The sequence below is a fragment of the Amphiura filiformis genome, chromosome 17 (assembly GCF_039555335.1).
Source record: "Amphiura filiformis chromosome 17, Afil_fr2py, whole genome shotgun sequence".
NCBI lineage: Eukaryota > Metazoa > Echinodermata > Ophiuroidea > Amphilepidida > Amphiuridae > Amphiura > Amphiura filiformis.
This window is the reverse complement of record NC_092644.1, coordinates 19,388,315-19,411,311: the sequence shown is the minus strand read 5'-3', so window position 1 is coordinate 19,411,311 and position 22,997 is coordinate 19,388,315. Positions and strand designations below refer to the sequence as shown.

Sequence of the window (22,997 nt, the reverse complement as noted above, 5' to 3'; positions counted from 1 at the left end):
TGACATTTTCCGTTCACATCTATGTACCTTATTCAATGTGGAATAGATGACTAATACTTTACATGAATGGCAAACTAGTGTGTTTTAGTAAAGTTCAGAGTCTTGTTACTATTTGTTGAACAAATTACACTTGTTGCTCTTAATATGTAGATACAGTGATATTTTGAATTTTTGCCAACAAATTCCGTTCACAATTTTGTCACATCCGATTAATTTTCCAAATAGTATAATTTATTAACAAATAAGTGGCAGAATTTGTTCTCCTTGATTTTTAAAAATCTCCTGCTATGAGCTATCTAATGACACCATTTAATGAAAACTCCTTCATCAACTTAGCTTGCAGATGTCATTTCAAAGTTTCCGTTCACATGTGTCACATCCATGGTACCTGTCACATCCAAAATAGTTTCTTCAAAGAACTAAGACAGGTATGGGACTAGGATGCCAGTTTGAAGTTATTTCATTACAAGTTTGTGGGGGATCAAAAGGCACAATAAGTTTTTAATTCAGCATGCCTTCTTTAATTGTGACAGGAGATTCAAAAAGCTTCAATTTCCGTTCACATGTCACATCCTCAAAATTAGTAGTTTTTAGGCCAAAATACTTAAACAACATGATATTTGACTTTCTAAAATAGGTTTATTATTTCATACATATCACATATGATTATTTCATGGCTTTGTTGTTGTCTTTTAGGGGACAGTTTTGTATACAATTTACAAAAGCGGATGTGACATTTTCAATTGTGAACGGAATATTTCAGTATTATAAACATTTTGCTTGGCAAAAATATAAAGGGTCAGGAAAAACATTTTAGCATTGCTCAATTCAATAGAATCTATCAAAATATATGTGTTAGAAGTGCTTTAAAGCTTATATTTTGACAAGCAAACTGTTTATAATAATGAAATATTCCGTTCACAATTAAAAATGTCACATCCACCTCTATAAATTGTAAACAATGTTTTAAAATGAACACTAACACAGGTTAATATGTTTCAATATATCCCATTTAATTTACTGAGTGTGTGAAAACTCTTTGAATCATTATTTTCTAAAACATACTCTACTTTACAGTGTGTGGTTTCCGTTCACATTGACATCAGTCACATCCAAAATTGCACAAACATAAGAATCTTGAATTTGACCTGTGCTTTCAAACTGGCTGATATTATTTGTGAACATTACCCATATTATGACCATCAAAGCTGTGAAATATCAGAGTCATTCATTGATTATTAAAATTGTGGAGTAAACCTTTTCATGTCAATTTCCCTTTTTTACCTCAAAAATTACATGTAAGTGGCCATAAATTTGTCATTACACAACAAAATTTGCCCAAATTTGGTCAGAAGAGAGCCTATGACATACTTGTTTATTTTAAATATCTATTATATATGTATTGGACAGTAAAAGTATAAATATTCACTACTCAATATTTATCAAATTTGTTTAAAAATTACATAACATGAGATAATAAATTATAATTTTCTTCAAGAAGTAGAGAGATTTAAGCTGGGAAATGATATTTTTATGAAAATCTGGTCTTATGTGGAAAAGAAAACCCCAATTAAATGAAATTTAATCCATTTTGAAAATTTCAAGTTTTTTTCACCAAAAGTGGCGCCTAACCGTGAAATGGGCCATTTACAAACCTGTGTTATTTACACACCTTTGTGTGGGATTCACCTTAATTACGAACTGCGTAATTCTACTTCAAAATAGAGAAATATAAAATGTGCACACTTTACAGGAGAATTTTTGTTACTTTGTTTCTTTGTTTAACCAACAAGTGAGATCTATACAATATTAATCATGCTTTGTTATCTTATAGCAGGTCCCATCGCAGCCTGTCATCTCCTCCACACCTAGTACCACAACTCTCCCATCATCATCATCTCACACACAACAATTCAATCAGCAAGGGACAGATGCATCCACTACCAGACTTACGCATCAACCGCACCCTCCTGGGATACCTAGCAGTTTCACCAACACAGCTGCAAATGTGGGCTACCATACAGACAGTACTAATTACTCAACTCAATACAGTACACCAAGTAGACAAGAAGTCCGCAATTCCAATCCACCTCCACCTCTACCAAATCCACCTCCACCGGGAGTGGATCCATCTACTCGTGGACAGTATCCTGTAGCAACATCTTATACTCCAACAGGTGAACATCAGACATCAGTGCCATCTCAGTATCCACCAGCTCAGGCCTCATCTCACACAAGTACCACTGGAGGTGCTCCTAGTGTATCTGTCGCACAGACACCAAATGCAACACAAATTAGCCTCATAGACATGTCTAGCGAAAGTATTTCGAAGTTGCTGAACTCAATATCATCCATAACAAGTACTAAATCAGAACGGACATCCTCGAGTCACAGAGCCGATGATCACAAAGATGCGAACGAAGGGAGACTAGTGGCAGTACTAGTGGTGGAAAGGAGGAAATGGCCCCCTCGACTGGGTATGGCAAAAGGAGATCGGAGGGTTATCACACTCGCAGGGAGCAGAAGAAGATGGAGAATAGCCGGGAGTGGAGGGAGCGGAAACTCAAAAGAGAATCAATGCCTCGTGCTGCTAATATACAAAGTAAGTTAGTAATTCTATGATGTGTTCAATTAAGGTGGATCAGTAGACATTTTCTTGAAATTAGAAAATGTGCTGAGTATGTTGTTTAACAAATATCCTTATTAATGAGCTAATTTGCATAAATGTTAATTATACAAAAAAGGGCAGTGAGCTAATTAATTACACTATACAGTTTATGCAATATTCATGACATAAAGATGTTATGAACATTTGTAACGCATTGTTTTGTTGCAAAATATTGTCAAAACTTCATTGGCTAAAGATATTTGGCTATTCCATTCAAAATCCACACTCTGCCTGTGGAAGATTTAGGAAATATCTTCCACAAGGGGAGTATGAATTTCAAATGGAATGAACGCATTAGGTAGCTCAATTTGAAACTCACCCACCCTCTGTAGAATATTCAGGTTGAATCTTTAGAAGGTGTATGAAATTCAAATGGAACTGCCTAATGTGTTGATTCCATTTGAAATTCATACTCCCCCTGTGGAAGATATTTCCTAAATCTCTTCCACAGGGGTAGTGTGGATTTTAAATGGAATAGCCCATTTAGTGTACTATGAAAACCACATGTTCTGATCCACATTAATTTACACACAAGTGTTAATTGTTTATTTGAAATGTTATGATATTTTGAAAAAAAAAACCTTTCAAATCGCTGGCCCTGATGTAGGTTTAGGCCAATTTTCATGCACAAAACAAGTCACATGTAGACCAGGTCTAACTTCTGACCTCACCTGGTCTTACTGTGGAGATTAGTACTATGAAGAAGGAACTTTTTGGTATTTACATACCTTATTCTATAATATTGTAGATCCTGTTAGGGGCATACATGTTGCGTAATATTAGATAGCTGCAGTTTAGCTTTTGGACTTTACTAGGAGTGAAGGAGTTGAAAAAAAAGAGATTAAAGGGATCCCTCCCTAAGTGTAACCTCCATAGTTAGACCTGGTCAAACTTGTTTTGTGCATATGAACCTTAGCGTTTAAAAATGTGTATCAATCAATTCCCCTACCCTGTAATAACAACATCAACATGACTATTCGTTTGTAATTTCTCCTCCTGCAATTTTTACAGTCGGATCCACATCATTGTGCCCACTCTGCCATGGATTTCCCCACTATCGTCAAGATGAATGCCCAAAGTTCAAGTCATCTGTGGAACCACAAAAATCATCATCATCATCATCAGCAGCAGCAACAACAGCAGCAGCATCTTCCACCAAAGATTCAACGGACACTGACAACCCTCCTTGCAAATGCAATCAGAGGATTTGTAAGGGGGTGTTTGAAACTTGTAACAAATGCGGTGGGAAGAACCACTGTCCAAATTCTTGCACAAAAATGAGTAAAGAAGTAACAAGATCGAACAAAGAAGATTTGTATTTATATGGAAAAGCCAATGAAGTGGTGGTGTTAAAGAACTCTAGCAGTGGTAGTCATGATGGTGGTGCTTCAAAATGGAAAGCTATTGGTCAAAGTGGTCAGGATTCAAAAGGAAAGGCTATCGATCACTCCAGTGGTCCCGATTCAAAAATAGGCGCAAGTGAAAAGAAGCAAGATGGTGTACAGCACAAGATGGCAAAGCCAGAGATACAAGTGACAGCGAGAACGGGAAAGACTCTGAGAAAATCGGAGAGAACTAGCAATTCTGGTAATCTGGTAGCTGTCACTGTGTCAGGAAAGAGTGAAGGTACACCGTCAAAAAGTACTGATAAACCTGCTCCAGTTGGATCTAATCTGATCAACTTGACCGGTGAATCCAAGCTATCAGCCCCTATGCTAGGGGTAAAGAAGAACATAGTGATGAAACTGTCAAGTAAATCTCAATCCACCAAAGCCCTTCATGCCTCTAGCAACGCGTCACCTCAGACCTCCGTTAAATCTGCACAGACAAGTACTCGGCAAGCACAGAAGAAAAGTGATTCTATTCCAAGCAGAGGCGCTAGTCATTCGGAGTTAAAAAGTACAAACATTCCTCTTAAAACGACATCTTGTGAGTCTCGGATAAGCCAGTCTAGTAAGCCATCCCAAAATTTGGATCTGACTACTAAAACTAAACAACTCGAGAGGCAGATGGCGAAAGTGAAGCCACTTCCTCGCCTGATGAATGTCGTCCCAGGAAAGAAGAAAGATGTATGGATCATAGGTGACAAAGTTGCGCACCAAGCTGTTGTGCATGAAAACAAAACGACGGGAAAAGATACTCTAGGATTGGAAATCTTCAATGCCTCCGTACCGTGGCAGGTTGATAATACGATACGTCTGCAAAATTTCAAGGAGTGGCTGGACAAGACGATGATCATGGCGTGCAGGAAGCCCGACTTTCTCGTCGTTCATCTCGGGTACGCCGACTTTCTGAATTCTAACATCGAGAAGATGGATACGCTGATTACAGAAATGTGCACAACAATAGAAGAAATGATTCCAGACGCGACGCCTGTATGGTCCGATATTTTGCTAAAACCGGCCAGACCAAACCACACGCCGACAAATCTAACGGCGGAAAACAATCGCATCGTCAGGGTCAACAGCAAAGCGCGCACTAAGTTTGTGTTGAATGGCGGTAAAGCAATCCATCATATTCAGTTTACAGCGCAGGCCCTGGAGTTGTACGATCTTCAGAACAAGAAGATGGAGCTGAGTGAGCATGGTTTAGATGTGTTTCTTGATGACCTGAAGGAAGCGCTCAAGTATTTCTTTAAGAGAGAGGCAGCTACTGATTACTGGGGCAAAGGTGAGAACCAGTCAGTCAAATATTGGGCTATTCCAGTTGAAATACAAAGTGTGAATTTCAAAGGGGGTTACCTGAATGAGTGACTTCATTTGAAATCTACACCCCCTTTGTGGAGGATTAAGGTCATGTCTTCCATATGGGGTGTGTGAATTTCAAATGGAATAGCCCATTTCATCAACAAGTAAATAAGTCTGTCATCTAAGCAGTCAAATAAGCCATCGCTAGGCCAGATCAAGGGTAGGTTGCTATTATGTTATTTGACAAATAATGCGCTTGATGCAGTTTACGTAGTACGTATGTGCTCCATAATATTTTGATTATAGTAAATTATGTTTAGCATGGCTTCATATCGGTGATAATTAATGATTCTCAACGACTCCTCAAATGGTTATAATCACTGATTTGCAAATGACTCTTCTTAAAATATGAGAGGTTTAAAATTGATTCTCCAAAAAACCATGCACATTCTGTAAGTTCAAAAAGTTGCAAAGAATCGACCAATTGCTGCATTTCATGACAGATGCATTAGTGTGAATCCTTTTTTTGATTTCAGGAAATGTGACGAAAATTAGCCAATGTAAACGTTTAGAGTTAAATGTCCCCAAATGAGGGACACGGTTGAACAACTCCATTAGAGGTTGTGCATATGACGTATCATACCGTAAGTAAGGACTACTCGGATGCATTCAACAAAAGCATGATTGCAATCTACCACGACATTTCGTCTCGCACACACAACAAATGCACTACGATCAAATATGTTGATGACAACATGATTGAATGGACTGCACTGCACCATGATTACGGTGAAGGACACCAGTTCAAATCCTTACTTTGTAGCCAATCAGTAATTTACGCACAACCTCTATGCAATTCAGTTCTATACTTGATACTAAAGTCAAACATCTGAAGTGGATGCTTTTGTCCATCATGACCTTGGACACAAGCAACCACTTCAGATGAATGACATTAGTATCAGTATAGCACTTAATTGCATTGGAGTTGTTGAACTGTGGTCCTCATTTGCTGACATTCTACTCTAAATGTTTGTGTTGGCTAAGGCCAACCTTTGTCTGACAGTACTCTCTTTTTATCTTCAGATTTGAATGAGGATGATGATGATGATGAACCCACATCGCCTACCAGCACCCAGCATCAAGCTATCAGTAAACCCCACCACAGTTCATCAGACACAGCAAAGAAGACTAGTGCACCAGAGAAAACAGCTGATAAACCTACGACCAGTAGTAGGCAAAGAAATACTGAGCAACGTCTGCGGCTACTGAAGCACATAAAAAAGACTAGCACTGTGGTAAAGACAGTAGAAGAGCAGAAGCAGCAACCGCAGAAAGCATTGGATAAGCCTTCACTCAGCAGTACTGGTACTGAAAGACACAAGAACACAAGTATAGCTGATAAGCTTACAGCCCGCAACAGGCATATAAATGCTGAGAAACTTACTGCTACTGAAACGCCCAAGAAGACTAGCACACCTGATAAACTTAACAGTAAAAAAGATGCTACCAAGACACCCAAGAATACTAGTGCATCTGATAAAGCAACAACTATCACCAATAAGCAACATGCTGTGACTGAAAAACCAAAGAACACTAGCACAGTAACAAAGGCAGTAGAAACACCAAAGCAGCAGCTGGGCACAAGTGAAATACCAAAGAAACATGTTGCATCAGAAAAAACACAGGTTGTATCCACTGATGTGGCCTCAAAGCCAAAAACTAAGGAGCCAAGTGCTTCAACCACCGTTGTTTCTGCTGTTACCAGACCGGAGAAAACGGCATCTAATGTTAGGAAAAGTCAAATTGCAGAGCATGGTAAGGGTATTTTGTTGTTTCTAAGGTCAATACAAATTTGCATTTCAGTGCACTCCAAAATAAAACAGCCCAGCTGCTCTGAAACATTCTTTTTTCTTCTTCTTTTGCCTAATCATTTTTCAGAGGTGCATTTTTGGCTTTATTCACCTGATGCTGGAAAAAAGGCACAAGATATATTTCCTAATATGTACACTTTCATGTGAAAATTTTAGGTTCATTGGATAAAAGTAAAACCTCTTGTTTGCCAAAGGAAGCACCTTACCACTGGAACCAGCCACTGTGTTGCATTACTATGCAGTCTTTTATATTCTTGTACATGCTTACTATTCATTCAAAACATTTAATCGACTCACTGACTCCAAAGGGCTTAGATTGAAGAAATATTGTTTCATAACATGCTACATAATCATATTTATCATTATTTGGACACATTTCATGTTTACGTGCTACACCAATGATGATATCAAAATTTAGTCACCCCCCCTCAACATATCGTTGTGATTATGGCATATTGCCAAATAGAAACCAAGTATAAACCGTCTTCAAGGTAAAAAGAGCTTTAGAAAAGTAGGAAATGTGACCCTCAGTTGACAGAAAAGAACAATATACAAAAGCCTGATGGCTACTCATGCTCAGCAAATCACCTAAAGCACTTCATGTGGTAGATAGGAACGGTATGTAGTAAACTGTTATTCGTCTCTCTGCATAATTTATAATGATATGTATACTAGCAGACAGTGCTATGATGTGCCAATGGACAGAAGTAGCTTCTTGTCAAAACTTCTTCAAGGATTTATATAGCTTTGTTCCATAAGCTCTTCCACATGACCAAGTCTATATGCATTACATGAAGAATGCACACAGACCTGTAGCCTTATTTTTTGTGGGGGTGCAGATTTTCCAAATGCAGTCCTTTTCAAGAGAAATCTTCATTCTTGCCAAAAGTAGACCTTTATCCCCTCTGCAATTGATTTTTGGATCCTATTTTTAAACAAATTTCACACAAGTTTTTGATTTGGGTCATATTTATCAACATTTTTGGCCCAATTTTGCCATTTTTTTTTTACAGATAGCAGACCCTTTGCAGATTTATACAGGGTGCATTGCCTGTACTGTACCCACCACCCCTGGATAAGGGCCTGGATGCACCTAATTTTCTCAATTTTCCATTTGATTCTACTCTAGGTCGGCAAACTTGGATCATAGGTGATGACGTTGTGAAAGGGGCAGGAGAGGGAAATATGCAATTACCCGATGTCAAACATGTATCTTGGTTTGGAATGGAAGGGGGTAGGATAGCAGATGTCACAGGTATGCTGACAAAACAACTCTCAATTCACCCAGCACCGCATACCGTGATCATTCACGTCGGAGGAAATGACATTTTCAAGTCCACACGCGAAAGCATGCATCATGGAATCGAGAGGCTCTTGCAAGAGACACGAAAAATATTACCAAAGGCTCGAATCATGTGGTCGAACATTCTACCGCGGTTGTTGTGGTACGGTGAAAGCAGGCAGGGTAGCGGTGCCAGCTTAATGAAGAGCCTCAACAAGCATGCATGTAACGTATGCCGGAAACTGAAAGGTGACAACGGCATTATTGAATATTTTGAGTCGAGATTCCTACAAGAGAAGGTTAATTTTACGGTGGATGGAGCCCACTTGAGTGCAAGGGGTTTTGAGCAGTATAGGAGGGAAATGAATCAAGCCATCATGACCAAAAACAGCCATATAAATAAAGGTAAGTTTCATTCATGCGATAGTTGCTGCAGTGTGTACTTTAATTGTTCAGCACATATTAGTCGAAAATGATTCCCACTTACAAATTTGCTGGGGTATTGACCAGGAAAAGAAGTCTGAATTTAATTGGCAACATCTGTAGATAGAATTCCATTTCCACTAGGGTTAAAGGGACTCTGCAAACGAGTTCAAGCCAGAATGTATGAAAAATTGTAAGCTTCAATTTTGATAATACTAAACTGGCCTCAAAAAGAAACTTATAATTTTTCACAAGGTCATATCTTAAAATCCTCTCCATAAAAACGAACAAAAATTGCACAAAGGATTACTTCAATACTCTACTCTAAACATTGGTCAGTAACCAAACAGTTGTCCAACTGATACAACAGCAAAATGCACTGACATGGAACACCTTCCTGGACCACATTAACAGCCCAACAGACTTCTTTTGCTGGGTTCCAATTATTAGCCTGTACATGAACAAAAATTACACAGGATTACTTCAATCGCTACTCCAAACACATGTAATAACCAAGCAGTTGTCCAACTGACACAACAGTAAAATGCACTGACACAGAACAGCTTCCGGGACCACATTCACAGGCAAATATTTGGAATCCAGCCAAAGAAATCTGTTGGGATGTAAATGTGGTCCAGGAAGGTGTTCCATGTCAGTGCATTTTGCTGTTGTGTCAGTTGGACAACTGCTTGGTTACTGACATGTGTTTAGAGTAGAGTATTGAAGTAATCCTGTGTGTAATTTTTGTTCATTTTATAGAGAGGATTTTAAGATATGACCTTGTGAAAAATTATAAGTTTCTTTTTGAAGCCAGTTTACTTTTAATGATACACAATAACATTCTCTGAAATATTCCTTTTGGCGTAGCTTATGATGAGAGGACGGACCCGGAATCACCCGGTAATACCCATCAGGAAGCAGCTCGTGAGCACACAAAGAAACATACATCCAAGGAGATCAGTATCATAGACATAACCGATGGTGATGAGGTGAGCCATGCAACCAAGAAGAGCAGTACTGAACTGAAAATATCAGACAAGACGAAGCAACACAGTAGTGTTAAGACATCAAATGAAACATCGAACGAGCGGAAAGAGAGCAAATCTGCTTGTGGGAGAGGTGATGATGATAAGGAGACCAGTCCGGAGTTGGAAATTGGAAAATCTCAAACTACTACACAAGGTAAGTTAAATAGTGAACATTTTTTATTTGGAAAGTAAACCAAATTTGAAGGTTTTACATTAGACTCAACTCAGTTTTAAAATCTGAATGTATATATAAATCCGAAATTTATTTATTTTTTATTTATGTAAAGTGTTTCTGAAAGAATTGAATAGCCAGATATATACGTACCTGCCAATTGCTCAAATTTAATGTGATTTGTTTAGATTTGGTTTTGTTGTCCAGCCTGTTTAAGGCCAAATTCGCAGGCTTTTTCAGGCAGTTTTCAAAAAACAGCCATTCTCATACCTGAAAACTTCATGTTAAAATGTTTTGCAGCAAGTTTTCAAAAATGTTTTTTGGATTTTATTAAAACATTTTCATTTGATACCCTTTATAAAATCCGACATTAACAATGTTTTCTATTAAACTTTTGTGTTGGCTGGGAAATATCAAGGCTTTCCAATTTAACTAATTTTGTTTTCTTTTTTTTTTTTTTTTTGTAGGATCCATGTCGCATTGTCTGCGCTGTGGTTCTGGACATCACACCATCATAGATTGTTCCATTGACAGTTCATGTAAGTATGGAAACCACAATTTTGTCTTGTTTAATGCTGGATTTTTCCCCAACGCTTTTTTTTTTTTCCAACTAAAGGTGGCTATTCCAGTTGAAATCCATACACCCCTATAGAAGACATGACCTTAATCTTCCACACAGGGAGTGTATCTACAGATTTCAAATGAAGTTACCCATTCAGGTAACCCCATTTGAAATTTACACCACCTGAGCTGAAGATAAAAGTCATGTCTTCCATAGAGGGTGTGTGGATTTCAACTGGAATAGCATATTTGACAGTTTCATTCTCACTTTACTCCCCCCCTAGATATTAAGATTTAAATTTTGCTAAAAACTTGGGAATTAGATTGTTTTTATGATCAGCCTCTTTGTTATCGAGTAGGGGAAAACCAGCCAAACAGCTGAATGAAAATCAGCCCATCCACCTTTTAAGGGAAAATTGTCTGAAACTACCGTATTCATCAGCGTATAGCCCCACCCCCATTTTTCAAAATGTTCCAGAAATTTTAAAAAAAAATCGGTTTTGGAGTATCCTTGGACCTAGAGCAAAATGCAGGGATGTGAGAGTTCCTCTTTTCAGCTGATTTCCTCTTTTTTTGTTGCCAAAATTTATGTGTTTTTCTTTTATTTTCAGCTGTTTTTAGTGATTTTCCTCGTTTTTGGTCTGTGGCCTCTCACACTCCTGAAAATGCTAAGATCATTCATGGTTGACTTATTTAAAAAAAAATGTGTTTTTAATATGCAAAGTGATAATTTGTATTCATGTCATACTCTATTAATGATTTCAAAATGTATTAAATTTGTATCCAAAAACCTGAAAAAGGGGTGGGACTATACTCGGACGAATACTGTATTTACCACTTTATCTGTGGGATCACTAAAATCAACATTGGGTCTGAAGTTGTGTGCAAACTACACATTCTTGCATTATTAGACCTAAAATATCCACAGTATTATTTATTTCCACCTCGGCTTTGACAACAGTATGTCACCAACGTATAAGTGTGTTAGTGTCACAGACCAGACAGGGAAGTCCTCTTTTGTTCTATGCACATAGTGTGCTCGCCTTTTCACTACAAGGTCGTGGGTTCAAAGCCCGCTAGACTGGAAGTGACTCAAGATTGGGTAGGATACTTGATGTGACAAATAGCAGTATTACAGTTTAGACCAGGCCTTCTCAACTAGTTTCCCACTGGAAAATTTTAGTGATCTGATCATGAAGTGCCAACATGTCAAGGGAGGACTCTGTGAGGTAGTGCATATGCATAGCGGTTAAGGTGCAGCGGTGCTTTAGCGGGGGTCCAGGGAGCAGGGCCCCTGGAAGCTCATGGATTTTAAGGTTTTTTAAAGGCCCAGATTGGGTATTTTCACCCCTTCGTGCGCTACTTCGACTGGCGCGCGCGCCACCAGTTCAGAAGGCCTGGTTTAGACGATATCTCATATCTAAGATACAAATCTATGAGTTTGGACTTAACAATGAATTAAAGGATTTAACGATGCATTGTAAATGTTAGTAATTTCACCTCTAGTTACCATCACAGAAAAGCTATATCATTTATGTTATTTTATTTTGTATTCCTTTGTTGAGATTAGTGCCTGTGCTGTCAAGTATTGAGATGAGGGCAGCAAACATGCCAGATATGAAGTTGCTCGTCAAGTGTCTGGAACGCTACACAGAGTATCCCAAGCCAACCAAACGTATGTATACTTTACTACCGTAAACGCTCGCCTAATGGCGCACCTGGGCTCCTTTGCCTTGGGGTAAATTCATGTACAATTAGAGAGCTCCCTCCTTTAAAAATCCCAACAAGAATTAAGGGTACGTGCCCTTATTTGCTGGTGGGATTTTTATGGGAGGAACCTTTAGTTTGTGTATAAAGTTCCAGTTATGTCAATGGAGCACATAGCGCCATTAGGCGAACGTTTACGGTATCAGGGCAGGGGTGTATTTATGGGGGATGGTATAGGGGGTAGACTAAATGAAAATATATATGGGTATCAATACTGCCACTCTCATTCCTCAACTTTGTGGGTTGAGGACTGCGAAACTTATGTGCTTAAAACTGCCAACTTTTCCCCAGACTCTGGGGAAAGGAGACTGCACAGTTGTGTCCAAATTGACCTTTTGACCGGGTATGGTAACACAGAGGCGCCATTAGGAAGGCACACTATGGCACACAACCAAAGTTGCATGCAAATGAACTATTTTCAGTTGTCACTTCAAGCATACCACACATGCGCAGTGCAGACGCCTGATGGATTTAGTCTGCTGTTTCCCCTCCATGCAGGACAAAGTTACAAAATAAAATATATATCCTGAGATATATTTAAAAAGGCTGTATCATCATCCCAGTGCTGAGTGGCTACTTTACCATGCAAGACCATGTGACCGCAGCCTCTTTCGGGGATGTGGTGGTGATCATCGGTCAGCTGTGAAGCAGTCGGTCACAAGCTTCCTGCAATTCACCTCTTGCATGGTTCCGCCATGATGGGTAGAGCCTCAAACTGGGAACAGACATGAATGAAAGAATTATGTAACTTTATATCATCACTGGGCGGGAAAACCACATAATTTATGTACTTTTTGCCGTTGAACATGGATGAAGCAAACCATTAAATATAAAGTCTACACCTACAAGACTTTATCCATTTTCAAGGGCCAAAAGTAAATATGATTTGTTTCCTGCAAGTACTTTTGGCCCTTGAACATGGATGAAGCAACCTCTTCAATATCAAGCCTACAAGGCTTTATCCATGTTCAAGGGCCAAAAGTACATTTCCTGCCCAGTGACAATATAACTGATGGATAACTGGTTCAATTCCCATTCATGTATGTTGCCAGTTCGAGGCTTTACCCAAAACTTGATGACCATGCAAGGAGCGAATAAGATATGTTCCGAGCTGTATTTCTGATCTCAGCTGATGAAAGAGTAACAGCTCTATTGATTAAGTTTGTGATGCACTGGTGGTAAAATACTCGCTGTCTTCCCTTCTCCCTTTGCCATGGTGTGAGTCATATAGAGCATAGATATTTATTAGCTCATCTGATGGTTGTGCCTGGGCCATTTCATCTGATGTTGTTGGACAAGGTGTGATAGTAGCTGCTGATTGGCTACACTGGCCATAGAGGTAGTGGATGGTTTTATATCCATGTACATCTATGATACCTAGGAAGCTGTCTTGGTACCGCCAGGATTCGGACCTTGGACCCCTCGCATACCAAACATTCGGGTGTTAGGGTTAATGTTGTAATATCTTCGCATCTGCCGGGAGGTCTTGGGTGTTACAGTATGGTTTCGCACAATGGAAATGTAACCAGTAGCGTAGCCAGCGGGAGGCAGGTGGGGCAGAGTGCCCCCGACAAAAAAAAATGAAAGAAAAAGTGCCCTCTGACAAAAAATGAAAGAGAAAGTGAGGAGGGCAAAGGAAAAGAAAAAGGGCAAGGAGCCCCTTTTCAAAAATAGTGTAAAATACAATTGTTTTCACGCTACACGCGCACATCGTCTCAATAAGGCCTTTTTCGGGAAGCTCAAAGACATACAGTCTCTATGTATTGTATGATGCAACTGCAATTTTTTCGTCTGTGCCCCCAAAATTTTATTTTGCCCCCCCTGACCAAGAAAGCTGGCTACGCCCCTGAATGTAACAGAAATTGAGCCCCTGTCTCACAGTATTCTCTTGAATGGAAATACAGCTGCGCAGTTGATGAAAGTTGATGCACATGCACAGCTATAAACGCCCTCGAAGAGAATTATACGAGCATCTTCTCACAGGATTTTGCCTGTACTGGGGATGACCAGGCTAGTTACATGCCTTTATGTGGGGGAAATATTGCAACTTCACCCATTACCCAAGATAAGACAGTATATGAAATAAAGAGGGATGGGTGAGGGAGATCCCTTAATTTCATAAATTATAAAGACTTGAAAGTGTGAGCATTAAAAATCTTGATTGCTGTGTGTAAAATATTACTCTAAATTCACTTTTTCTTAATTTGTAATCAATAGTTGTTATGCAGGAGCCATGTTTACCAAACTTTAATTCTAAAATATTAGTACTATATTTTTCAGACATTGTGAATAGCTGCTAAAAAGTGTAAACATTCCAAGACCAACATTATGATGATAGAGAATCATGAAAAGTAAGACTATATAGAACAATTATTCTCACAAGATATTGTGTGGCTGTTTTTTTCTTCAGGATTGACTTTTAAAGATTTTGAAACACCAGAGATGATGAAGATAGTATCCTCACCAGAACCGATATTGAAGACTGAGGACAGTTGGGCTAAACACCAGGTAAGTTACAGATGAATACATACTGGGTCACACAAAAAAGTGTTTTTACTTTGGTAAATATTACAGGTAAATTAAGTATTTCTTGGCCAAGCTGGAACATGCGTTTTGCATCCATCTAGCATACTAAGCATGTACGCAATGTCAGACGTGTGTATGCTTTCTTCTGTACCTCGCTATCTGCCTGTGTGTTTATCGCGGTGCCACTAGCGTTCATAATGCTCAAGTTTGGCCATGAATTACTTAATTTACCTGTAGTTCTTTATAACAGAGTTTCAGAGGAAAAATAGGTTATTCCATGCATGATTTTCTCATACATGGAACTCTCACAGTGAAGACATTATTAGTCAATTAAGAGTAAAAGGTTGTATCCCCAAATGACCAAACTCTCAACATACCGTAAAACCCCGTCTACAAGGATATACCTAAGAAACGCCCTCAATAAAATTGGTTGCTTGTTGTATTTGGAGTTTGAGCAAATATATACTGGCACTGGGTGGCTATGCATTCCATCTAAGTATGTTGTAACACCAATCAATTGTATTGACATAATAACGACTGTTTCAGTATATCAGGATCGTATAGCTCAATTGATAGAGCGTCAGACTTTGGAACTGAAGACATGCTGAAGAGAGCATGGTCCGGGCACCGGTTCCGTTTTTTCATTCTCGTTTAATTTTAACTTTTTGACTTGTTCTTTTTATCTTTCTTCAAATCTACCTTTCTACTTTTAATTTTAGGTGCGGTTTTTTTTATTTTTATTTTTTATTTATTTTTTTTATTTTTTTTTATAGTAATTTTGTGGTTTTATAGAAACTAGTAAAAGCATTTATTCTAAATAATAGCGAAACCCACGGTTAGACAGATGTGTTGTAACTACTTGTCTGTCCTCGTCTTTGCAATAAAAACCTATGTTGCACCTTTGTGCCATCCCAATTCTTGAGGTAGGGTGCGTTTTTGGCTTAAGCACGATTTTGTTACTACTTGAAATGAAATCAAAATAAATATTGTTCTGTTGCCACAATTGCAGTTTTTTCAATAAAAGAAAATAGATGAGGAATAATAATTATTCCATATTTGAATCTATTGTCCCATCAAGAATAGAGTGTCTTCAAAAACTTCAATCAATTCATCTGACAAAGGAAACTATTCTGGTCATTCAATTTTGTTTAAGCTTGCACCTGTTATATCACAGGCGTTGGTAGAAAGGCACACTTCTCTTGTCTTCACCAAGTAGTGATGTAAACACTAACATGATTAATTACCATAGCTAGCAATGGACATACACTATTTTTGTTCCACTTGAACCCATACTATAGGCTATTCGCTGTCGATGTGACGTAATTAATCGGATTAACTACCATAGCAATTGATGAATACAATTTCGAAAATATAGACCTGCACTTCATCGTTCACGTGGCACCTATGCATTAAACCATAGTTGTCAAAGAAATGCTAATCACTCGCCATGTAAGATTAGTATTTATGAAAAGAGTGGTATTCAATCTATGTTTGGTGACATACGCGGGTGATTAGTGCAATCTGCTTGATGGTAGTTATTGCGATTATTACGTCACCGACAGCTGAATTGTAGTATAAACGAATCCAACAAGCCAAGTGATGGTCAGAATTTATTAAGCCATTATACGCTAGTGAAGTTGCGTAATGTCGGATTAATTACCATAGCAATAGGTGAAAACAATTTTGAACATATCGCGCTGCGCTACAAGCAGGTTACACTCATCACCTGTACTGTGTATGTCTGCAATCATAGATTGAATACAATACTGGTCTTTTCAAAGATCTTACAGGTGCAGCATGATATGGTTCAATGAAGAGGTACCGTCTGAACGTATCAGTGTATAACGCGGTATATTCAAAATTGTTTTCACCTATTGCTATGGTAGTTAATCCGATTATTACGTAACCGCCAGCGTATTGAAATAAAACAGGAGGATGTGAGTTCATAAGGGCAATGTCGGGGATAGGTCACAATCGATGTGGAGAGATGAGAGGTCCGACCAACAGCCATAGCGATTCAACTAATTCCAGCGGACGGTCTGTGGCTAGTAAGGAATCGTCTTTGACCACATGCGCAGATCTGTCTCGTCAGGAAGATATTTAATATCCCGAATTTATAATAGGCCTATGCCTACCAGTTCCATCGTATTTATAACCGATCTGCTAGAGAATATTTGTTACCATGTTTAATAAATTCATTATTTATCGTATAATAAAATGTAGCCAAATGTATATTATGTGTCACACGGTTTTCTGCTGAACCACTAGCAGGCTATGTTACCACATCTATGACAATGACAAAGGTGAATTTTGATGATTTTTACGATCGTCCGGATGAGCAAATCACTGAATGGGTCTTTAGTTCCCTCCTCTCCTTATCCTGCCAATATTATATGAATCAAAGAAAAATAAAGAAAAAATAAAATTAAACAAGAAAAAAAGACAAAGAAAAGAAACAATAAAAGAAAAACAATAGAATAAATTAAACTAAATATGAAAAAAAAATGATCACGAAAGGAGTCTTTAGAAAATGCAGTTTAATTAGCTCGTCTAATGAAACATAATATTATCTCGCGACTGAAATTGCCTTCCGTAGTGAAGTCACGTTTCACTATTTTCCCGGTGGCGGAAATAGCCTTCCGTAAGGAAGTCACGTGATAGTTTCGCGGACAAGGCTTCGCCCGGGTTGCCGTTAGGTACATGTGTACCGGTTTTCATTCTATATCAGTCAAGCATTCGGAATCGGACGTAAAATTTTTTTTCTCTATGTATCATGTCTATGGTACAACGAAGAGGCGAATTAAATCAGCAAGCTTATACAATACAGCTTTCTTCACATGGAATAAACTGTGACGGCAACAGATATTAAATCAAGATGTTGTCTGCATAGTTTTGTGTAAATTACTCGATAATACAAGTATACTGAGGTAGTCAGGCGTTACGAGTGCAATTCGCTGTATGACGATAATCAAGAGTGTGTGCTGATATTCCGGGGCTTTTTATGCTGGAACATACATGTAATGGCAACGACTGACGGCTAACACAATTTCTGTGGTCGGGTTCAACGAGCAGAACAGGGGATAAATCGGTGAGCTATTTGCTTTCAACAATTTGTCAAACTTTGCCGTTAATCAGTTTTATTAGCAGTGAATAACTGGGTTCTAGCCCATCTTTAGAAATTAGCCATGGAGAATAGCTCCAGATAACTGCTTCTAAAATACAGGTTTACATTTCAATCTAACGTTATCTTGCTGTATTTCAGCTAGGGGCCATGGGTAGAAAACCTGGGTTAATGTTCTTAGAACAATCCAAATAGGCCTACGTAATCAGATTGCGGAGCACTTTCTTTGTCGCGGGCGGAAGTTGAAAATCGCCCAATTAGGCGCCAAATCGCTGGGTTTGGCAACCCTCGTAATCTATTCATGACTTCAGGGACGCTTGACCTCTTGGTCATCAGCTCTATTCACCATGTTCATTGAAGTGACAAAAGAATTGAATAGATGCGTGTATGTCACATCAGAAAGTAATACAATTATTGGTACTCATGAATGCTAAAGATCGATGAATCATGCAGGTGGCCATTTCTATAACACATCATAAACCGGGAAGAAGGAAACTTGTTTCTGTTCTGGTTAAATGAATTAAAAGTGACATTTATTAGTAAAATTCGGTTCAATTTTTGTTGTTGTTGTTGTTGTCGGTTCAGAATTGGAAAAATCTCTCTTGGTATAAAATGGCCATATGAGGAAAAATTATTGTCAATTTTTAACGCAATGATATGTGCACTGGACACGTAATGCTCGAATTGGATAGTGTTCCGTGCTCCATTTTGACGAAACGAATCGTAACAAACAAACAAAATAAAAATAATAACAGTAATAATGATAACTTGAATATTGTCGCCAAAGAAAAAAAAAGCCATTTTAATTGTGCATTTCACGCGATTGGCGGCCATTGGTATATAGGTTTTCATAAAAGAAATTTCAACTCAAGCAGGGATATTTTACATTTTGGAAAAAAAAAAAAAAAAAAAAAAAAAAAATCATGCTCAAAATTCCTGTTCGGAATTGGAAAATCTCTCTGAGGATATAATGGCAATTTGAGCGAATTTTATTGTCAATTTCAAACATTTTATCGCAATCATTTTTTTTTATTGTGGAAGCCATATTAGTGTTTCCGTTTTGGCATCAACTAGAATAAATTAATGAAGGAGTTGGAGTGTAGAATATATATGAGGCTCATAATATACAGACATGTATACAATGTATGACATACAGTATTTAGTGTAGGCTTTAAATGTTGCAGACAGAATTTGCTTCCCTTTTCTTCTGTCTTTTAATTGCAGGTCATATGGATTCTACGAGATGGGGACATAGAAGGAAGGACGAGAGAAGAAATAACGGAACTTCTATATGGGGAGAATTATAGTATTAGGCCTACATCAGCTAACTACAATTAGTGCAGGCAAATATGACAAGGATCTACATCTTCATTAAAGTACAGTGTTTCCCTCAAATTGAGTATTGTTGCATCTCGAATTTTAACATATTATACAATGCTTCGTGCGAGTAAAAATAGCATCAGCAATTATGGGAATGAATTCTAACATGTCTATGGATAAGCAATGAGGAATATAGGAAGATCGGTTCACAGCTTGATGGAAAGGTCAACACTTTAATATTTGGTATCAGTGGAAGGAGCTTATACAATTCTTTGGCAATCTATCCAGGTTAAACAATTCAGGAAGCACAGTAAGGATACAGTTGGAGGAATGGAAGAATGATCTTGGTGTCATCAATGGATCATTCAATTTATAAAAGTCCATTCATTAAGCGCTGAACTGATCCGAAAGCAAGTAGTTGAAATTAGCGAGTTTTATCTCGGTAGCAGCTAACCAAATATGTTATTGCATGAATTATCTTTGATATATTTGTACAAACAAGGGTCATTCCACATCGGACAACTTGACTTTGGCTAGTTGGACAAATAGCGACAAGCGTTATGGCAGAAATCAGATGGGATTGAAATATTACTCATCAAACCAGACGTTAGTGTGCGCAAATATTGATGCCTTGCCTTTTGATGCCTTGTCATTTATGTATTTTTGGATCTGTGTATCCATAAAGGGTGATGTACTAGCAACCTCTCCCTTACTTCTTTATCGCATCGTCATTTTTAACAATAAGCGTGCAATGTGGCTTCTTTGTGACGGGCCCACGTATGTTTCTTCTGCTTTTATCGAAAACGACGGTGGTTTTCTTTTTAACTCTATGGCATATGTTCATGTACATTGGTTTTTATGATGATATTGCTATAATTTTGTTTCAATATTACCTGCTTTATATAGTTTGATGTGCTTATCATGCTTACTGTAGATTGATGTTGTTTTGAAAAGGCCTATGCTTTGTAAATCGCTATATCATGTTTGATGTACTTGTAATTTGTTGTATAATTTTGTATTTAGGGCATGCTTTGTAGAGCGCTTAGCGACCTCTGTTTTAGCGTTTCATAAATGTTTCTTTAGTATTTATATATTATTGACTTGGTTCAGATAAATAAAACAAAAAAGATGAATTATGTTTACCTTTTGGGAAATTTAACAAATTTAAGGCAAATATTTTCTTACCTGTATCTATCAAACGAAGACCAGATCTCTTCACGATCATTAGGTTTAACAAATTTATAGTATTACAGGTCTTTCTTAATGGTAACTATCAAAAAGGCTATTATATATAGACTTGGGTATTTACTTAGAGGGCATAAAATTCATAGTAACATATTATATATAGTTAATGGCTAAATGTAGTTGGAGCTATTAAATTAAGTCCAGAATTCATCCTTATTATCAAGTTATGGTAAATTATGCTCTTATTTGTACCTATCAAACAAAGAACAGAAATTTTCACCGCAAGTTGGTAAGACAAAGTTGTGGTTTTAAATTGTATCTATTAAATGAAGACAAATTAAATCTTTGCATAATGCATATTGCATGGGTTCTTGCCTTTTTGATCTCGAAATTACTGTTGCATTTACGTTGTGCAATATGTACTGTGTGCATTGTTTGCTATTTTATGTGTTTTATTATATTTCACAGTTAATTGCATTTTGATCAATCGTGTCCTTTTAGGCTTACGCTGTGCAATATATTGTTGTCTTTTTAAACTAGTTTTAATATATTTGCTCGAACTCTTTGTATGTTCTAAAATTGTATTCTCAAATATTGTTCTCATTTTTTACAATGTATGTGGTTTTAATACCATGTTTTGTAAAGCGCTTTGAGTTCTTTTGATGTGATTGCACTATAAAATAAATTATTATCAGTTTTATTATTATTATTATTAGTTCTCCAGTAGTCAAATTACAGTATTCTCTTTTACGGTGTATGTATGTCACAATGTTAAATAGGTTCACCTAGTTGATACACCTAGAGACAAAAGGAAATTCACCTAAGTGGGCATGAAACATGTATGGGCATTTGTCAAAACATGGGAAGTCGACAGAGGCATATAGGGCCTACATTTGAACATCACATGTAGGCCTTGAGGGATGAAAATTCAAATAACTCCAATATTTAAGTAGGCTAATAATCATTGGGTTTGTTTGCTTTGTTTGGCATTGGGTTTTCTCATACGTAAATCTACCCAAAAGATAGTAGTACATTGTAGGAGTATTTATTGCCCGTCAGACTTTTGGTTATTCCAAACATAACGATGGCTAATACATTGGTCAATTGAACCGTCAATCATTTTCTTCACCGCAAAGCTCATGGAAGGGTAGATGTCATGTAAAACATAAACTGCAATCAGGGAGGGGGGGGAAGTCAGGCAAGTTCCTTGACTTGTCTCACGGAACTTGGTTGGCAGTTTTTGGATCATTTTTCTAAAATGATCAATTTAATGTACATAATTATACATATATTACATTAATAAATTCTATTTAGTCTTTCCAATCTTCGTGGGTATTTGCCTACTAGAAGATTTGGCGTTGGTTTATGCTGATGCCCACCATGTAATCTAAATATGAATATAATATGAAAATGAGAAAGGGTCAGCCATTTAATTTCTTTTGATATATGTAAGTCCGCTGCTTTTTATATTGTCATCGTTAGATGCAGTCTTTATATTCTATCCATTCTTAAATGGAGTCTTTATTTTTCTCTATCGTGAGATAGTGCATTCCCTGTTAGGGGAACTTTTGGTTTATATGCTTAACTGGCTTTCAAGTAATTGTTTGGGAGGCTCGGTCGGGTAATTACTCTGAGTGAAAAAAGTTGACCATAAATCAATAAATATTAGTTGGCTGATTCCAATGAATTTTCTCAAAGCATTGCATGAATAAATTATGCGTTCTTTCTGAATGACTGATAAGTGTCCAAAAATTGGTGTGAGGCATTTCTTTATTTCAGTGTCTAGGGATAATGCAGTTTAATTAGCTCGTCTAATGAAACATAATATTATCTCGCGTCTGAAATTGCCTTCCGTAGTGAAGTCACGTTTCACTATTTTCCGGTGGCGGAAATAGCCTTCCGTAAGGAAGTCACGTGATAGTTTCATGGACAAGGCTTCGCCGGGTTGCCGTTAGGTACATGTGTACCGGTTTTCATTCTATATCAGTCAAGCATTCGAATCGGACGTAAATTTTTCCCACCTCCACTCCCTTTATGTCAAGGTTGATCTGATTAAAATTGATCAAAATAGAGGACAGGACGTCAAAAATGAGTATCGCAAGAGTGAGACAAATCACATGAAGGTTTCATCTTTATTAAGTCAAAATGTAATTAAGAATGAAATGAAATCAGAACATGTTGGATGTCACGGTTCTTTGTGTTGCATAATAGTATGACTATATGAGTGTACGTGTGTGAGTAGTTCACTTCAGCTTCAGTTTCTATCTCAGCAACATGTTCTATTCTGTTGCGCAGCTGTAATATTTATTCTCAGTGAAATAGTGTGGTGAAGTTTGCTTCTGCCTCAGAAGCATTAGTGAAATTGATTTTAATTTGTGCCATTTTG

The 22,997-nt window shown here is 37.7% G+C and overlaps 1 protein-coding gene across 1 annotated transcript in view; it reads left to right on the top strand.

Moving 5' to 3' along the window:
* Positions 1–1,960: 1,960 nt before the first annotated feature.
* LOC140137033 (uncharacterized) overlaps positions 1,961–22,997 on the top strand; it is a 30,745-nt gene continuing 9,708 nt past the window's right edge. The window contains exons 1-8 of the mRNA XM_072158693.1: positions 1,961–2,602; positions 3,680–5,338; positions 6,439–7,170; positions 8,356–8,913; positions 9,799–10,113; positions 10,599–10,670; positions 12,263–12,367; positions 14,870–14,967. Coding sequence (XP_072014794.1) covers positions 2,461–2,602; positions 3,680–5,338; positions 6,439–7,170; positions 8,356–8,913; positions 9,799–10,113; positions 10,599–10,670; positions 12,263–12,367; positions 14,870–14,967 — 3,681 coding nt within the window. The 5' untranslated portion in view covers positions 1,961–2,460. The remainder of the gene's footprint in view (positions 2,603–3,679; positions 5,339–6,438; positions 7,171–8,355; positions 8,914–9,798; positions 10,114–10,598; positions 10,671–12,262; positions 12,368–14,869; positions 14,968–22,997) is intronic.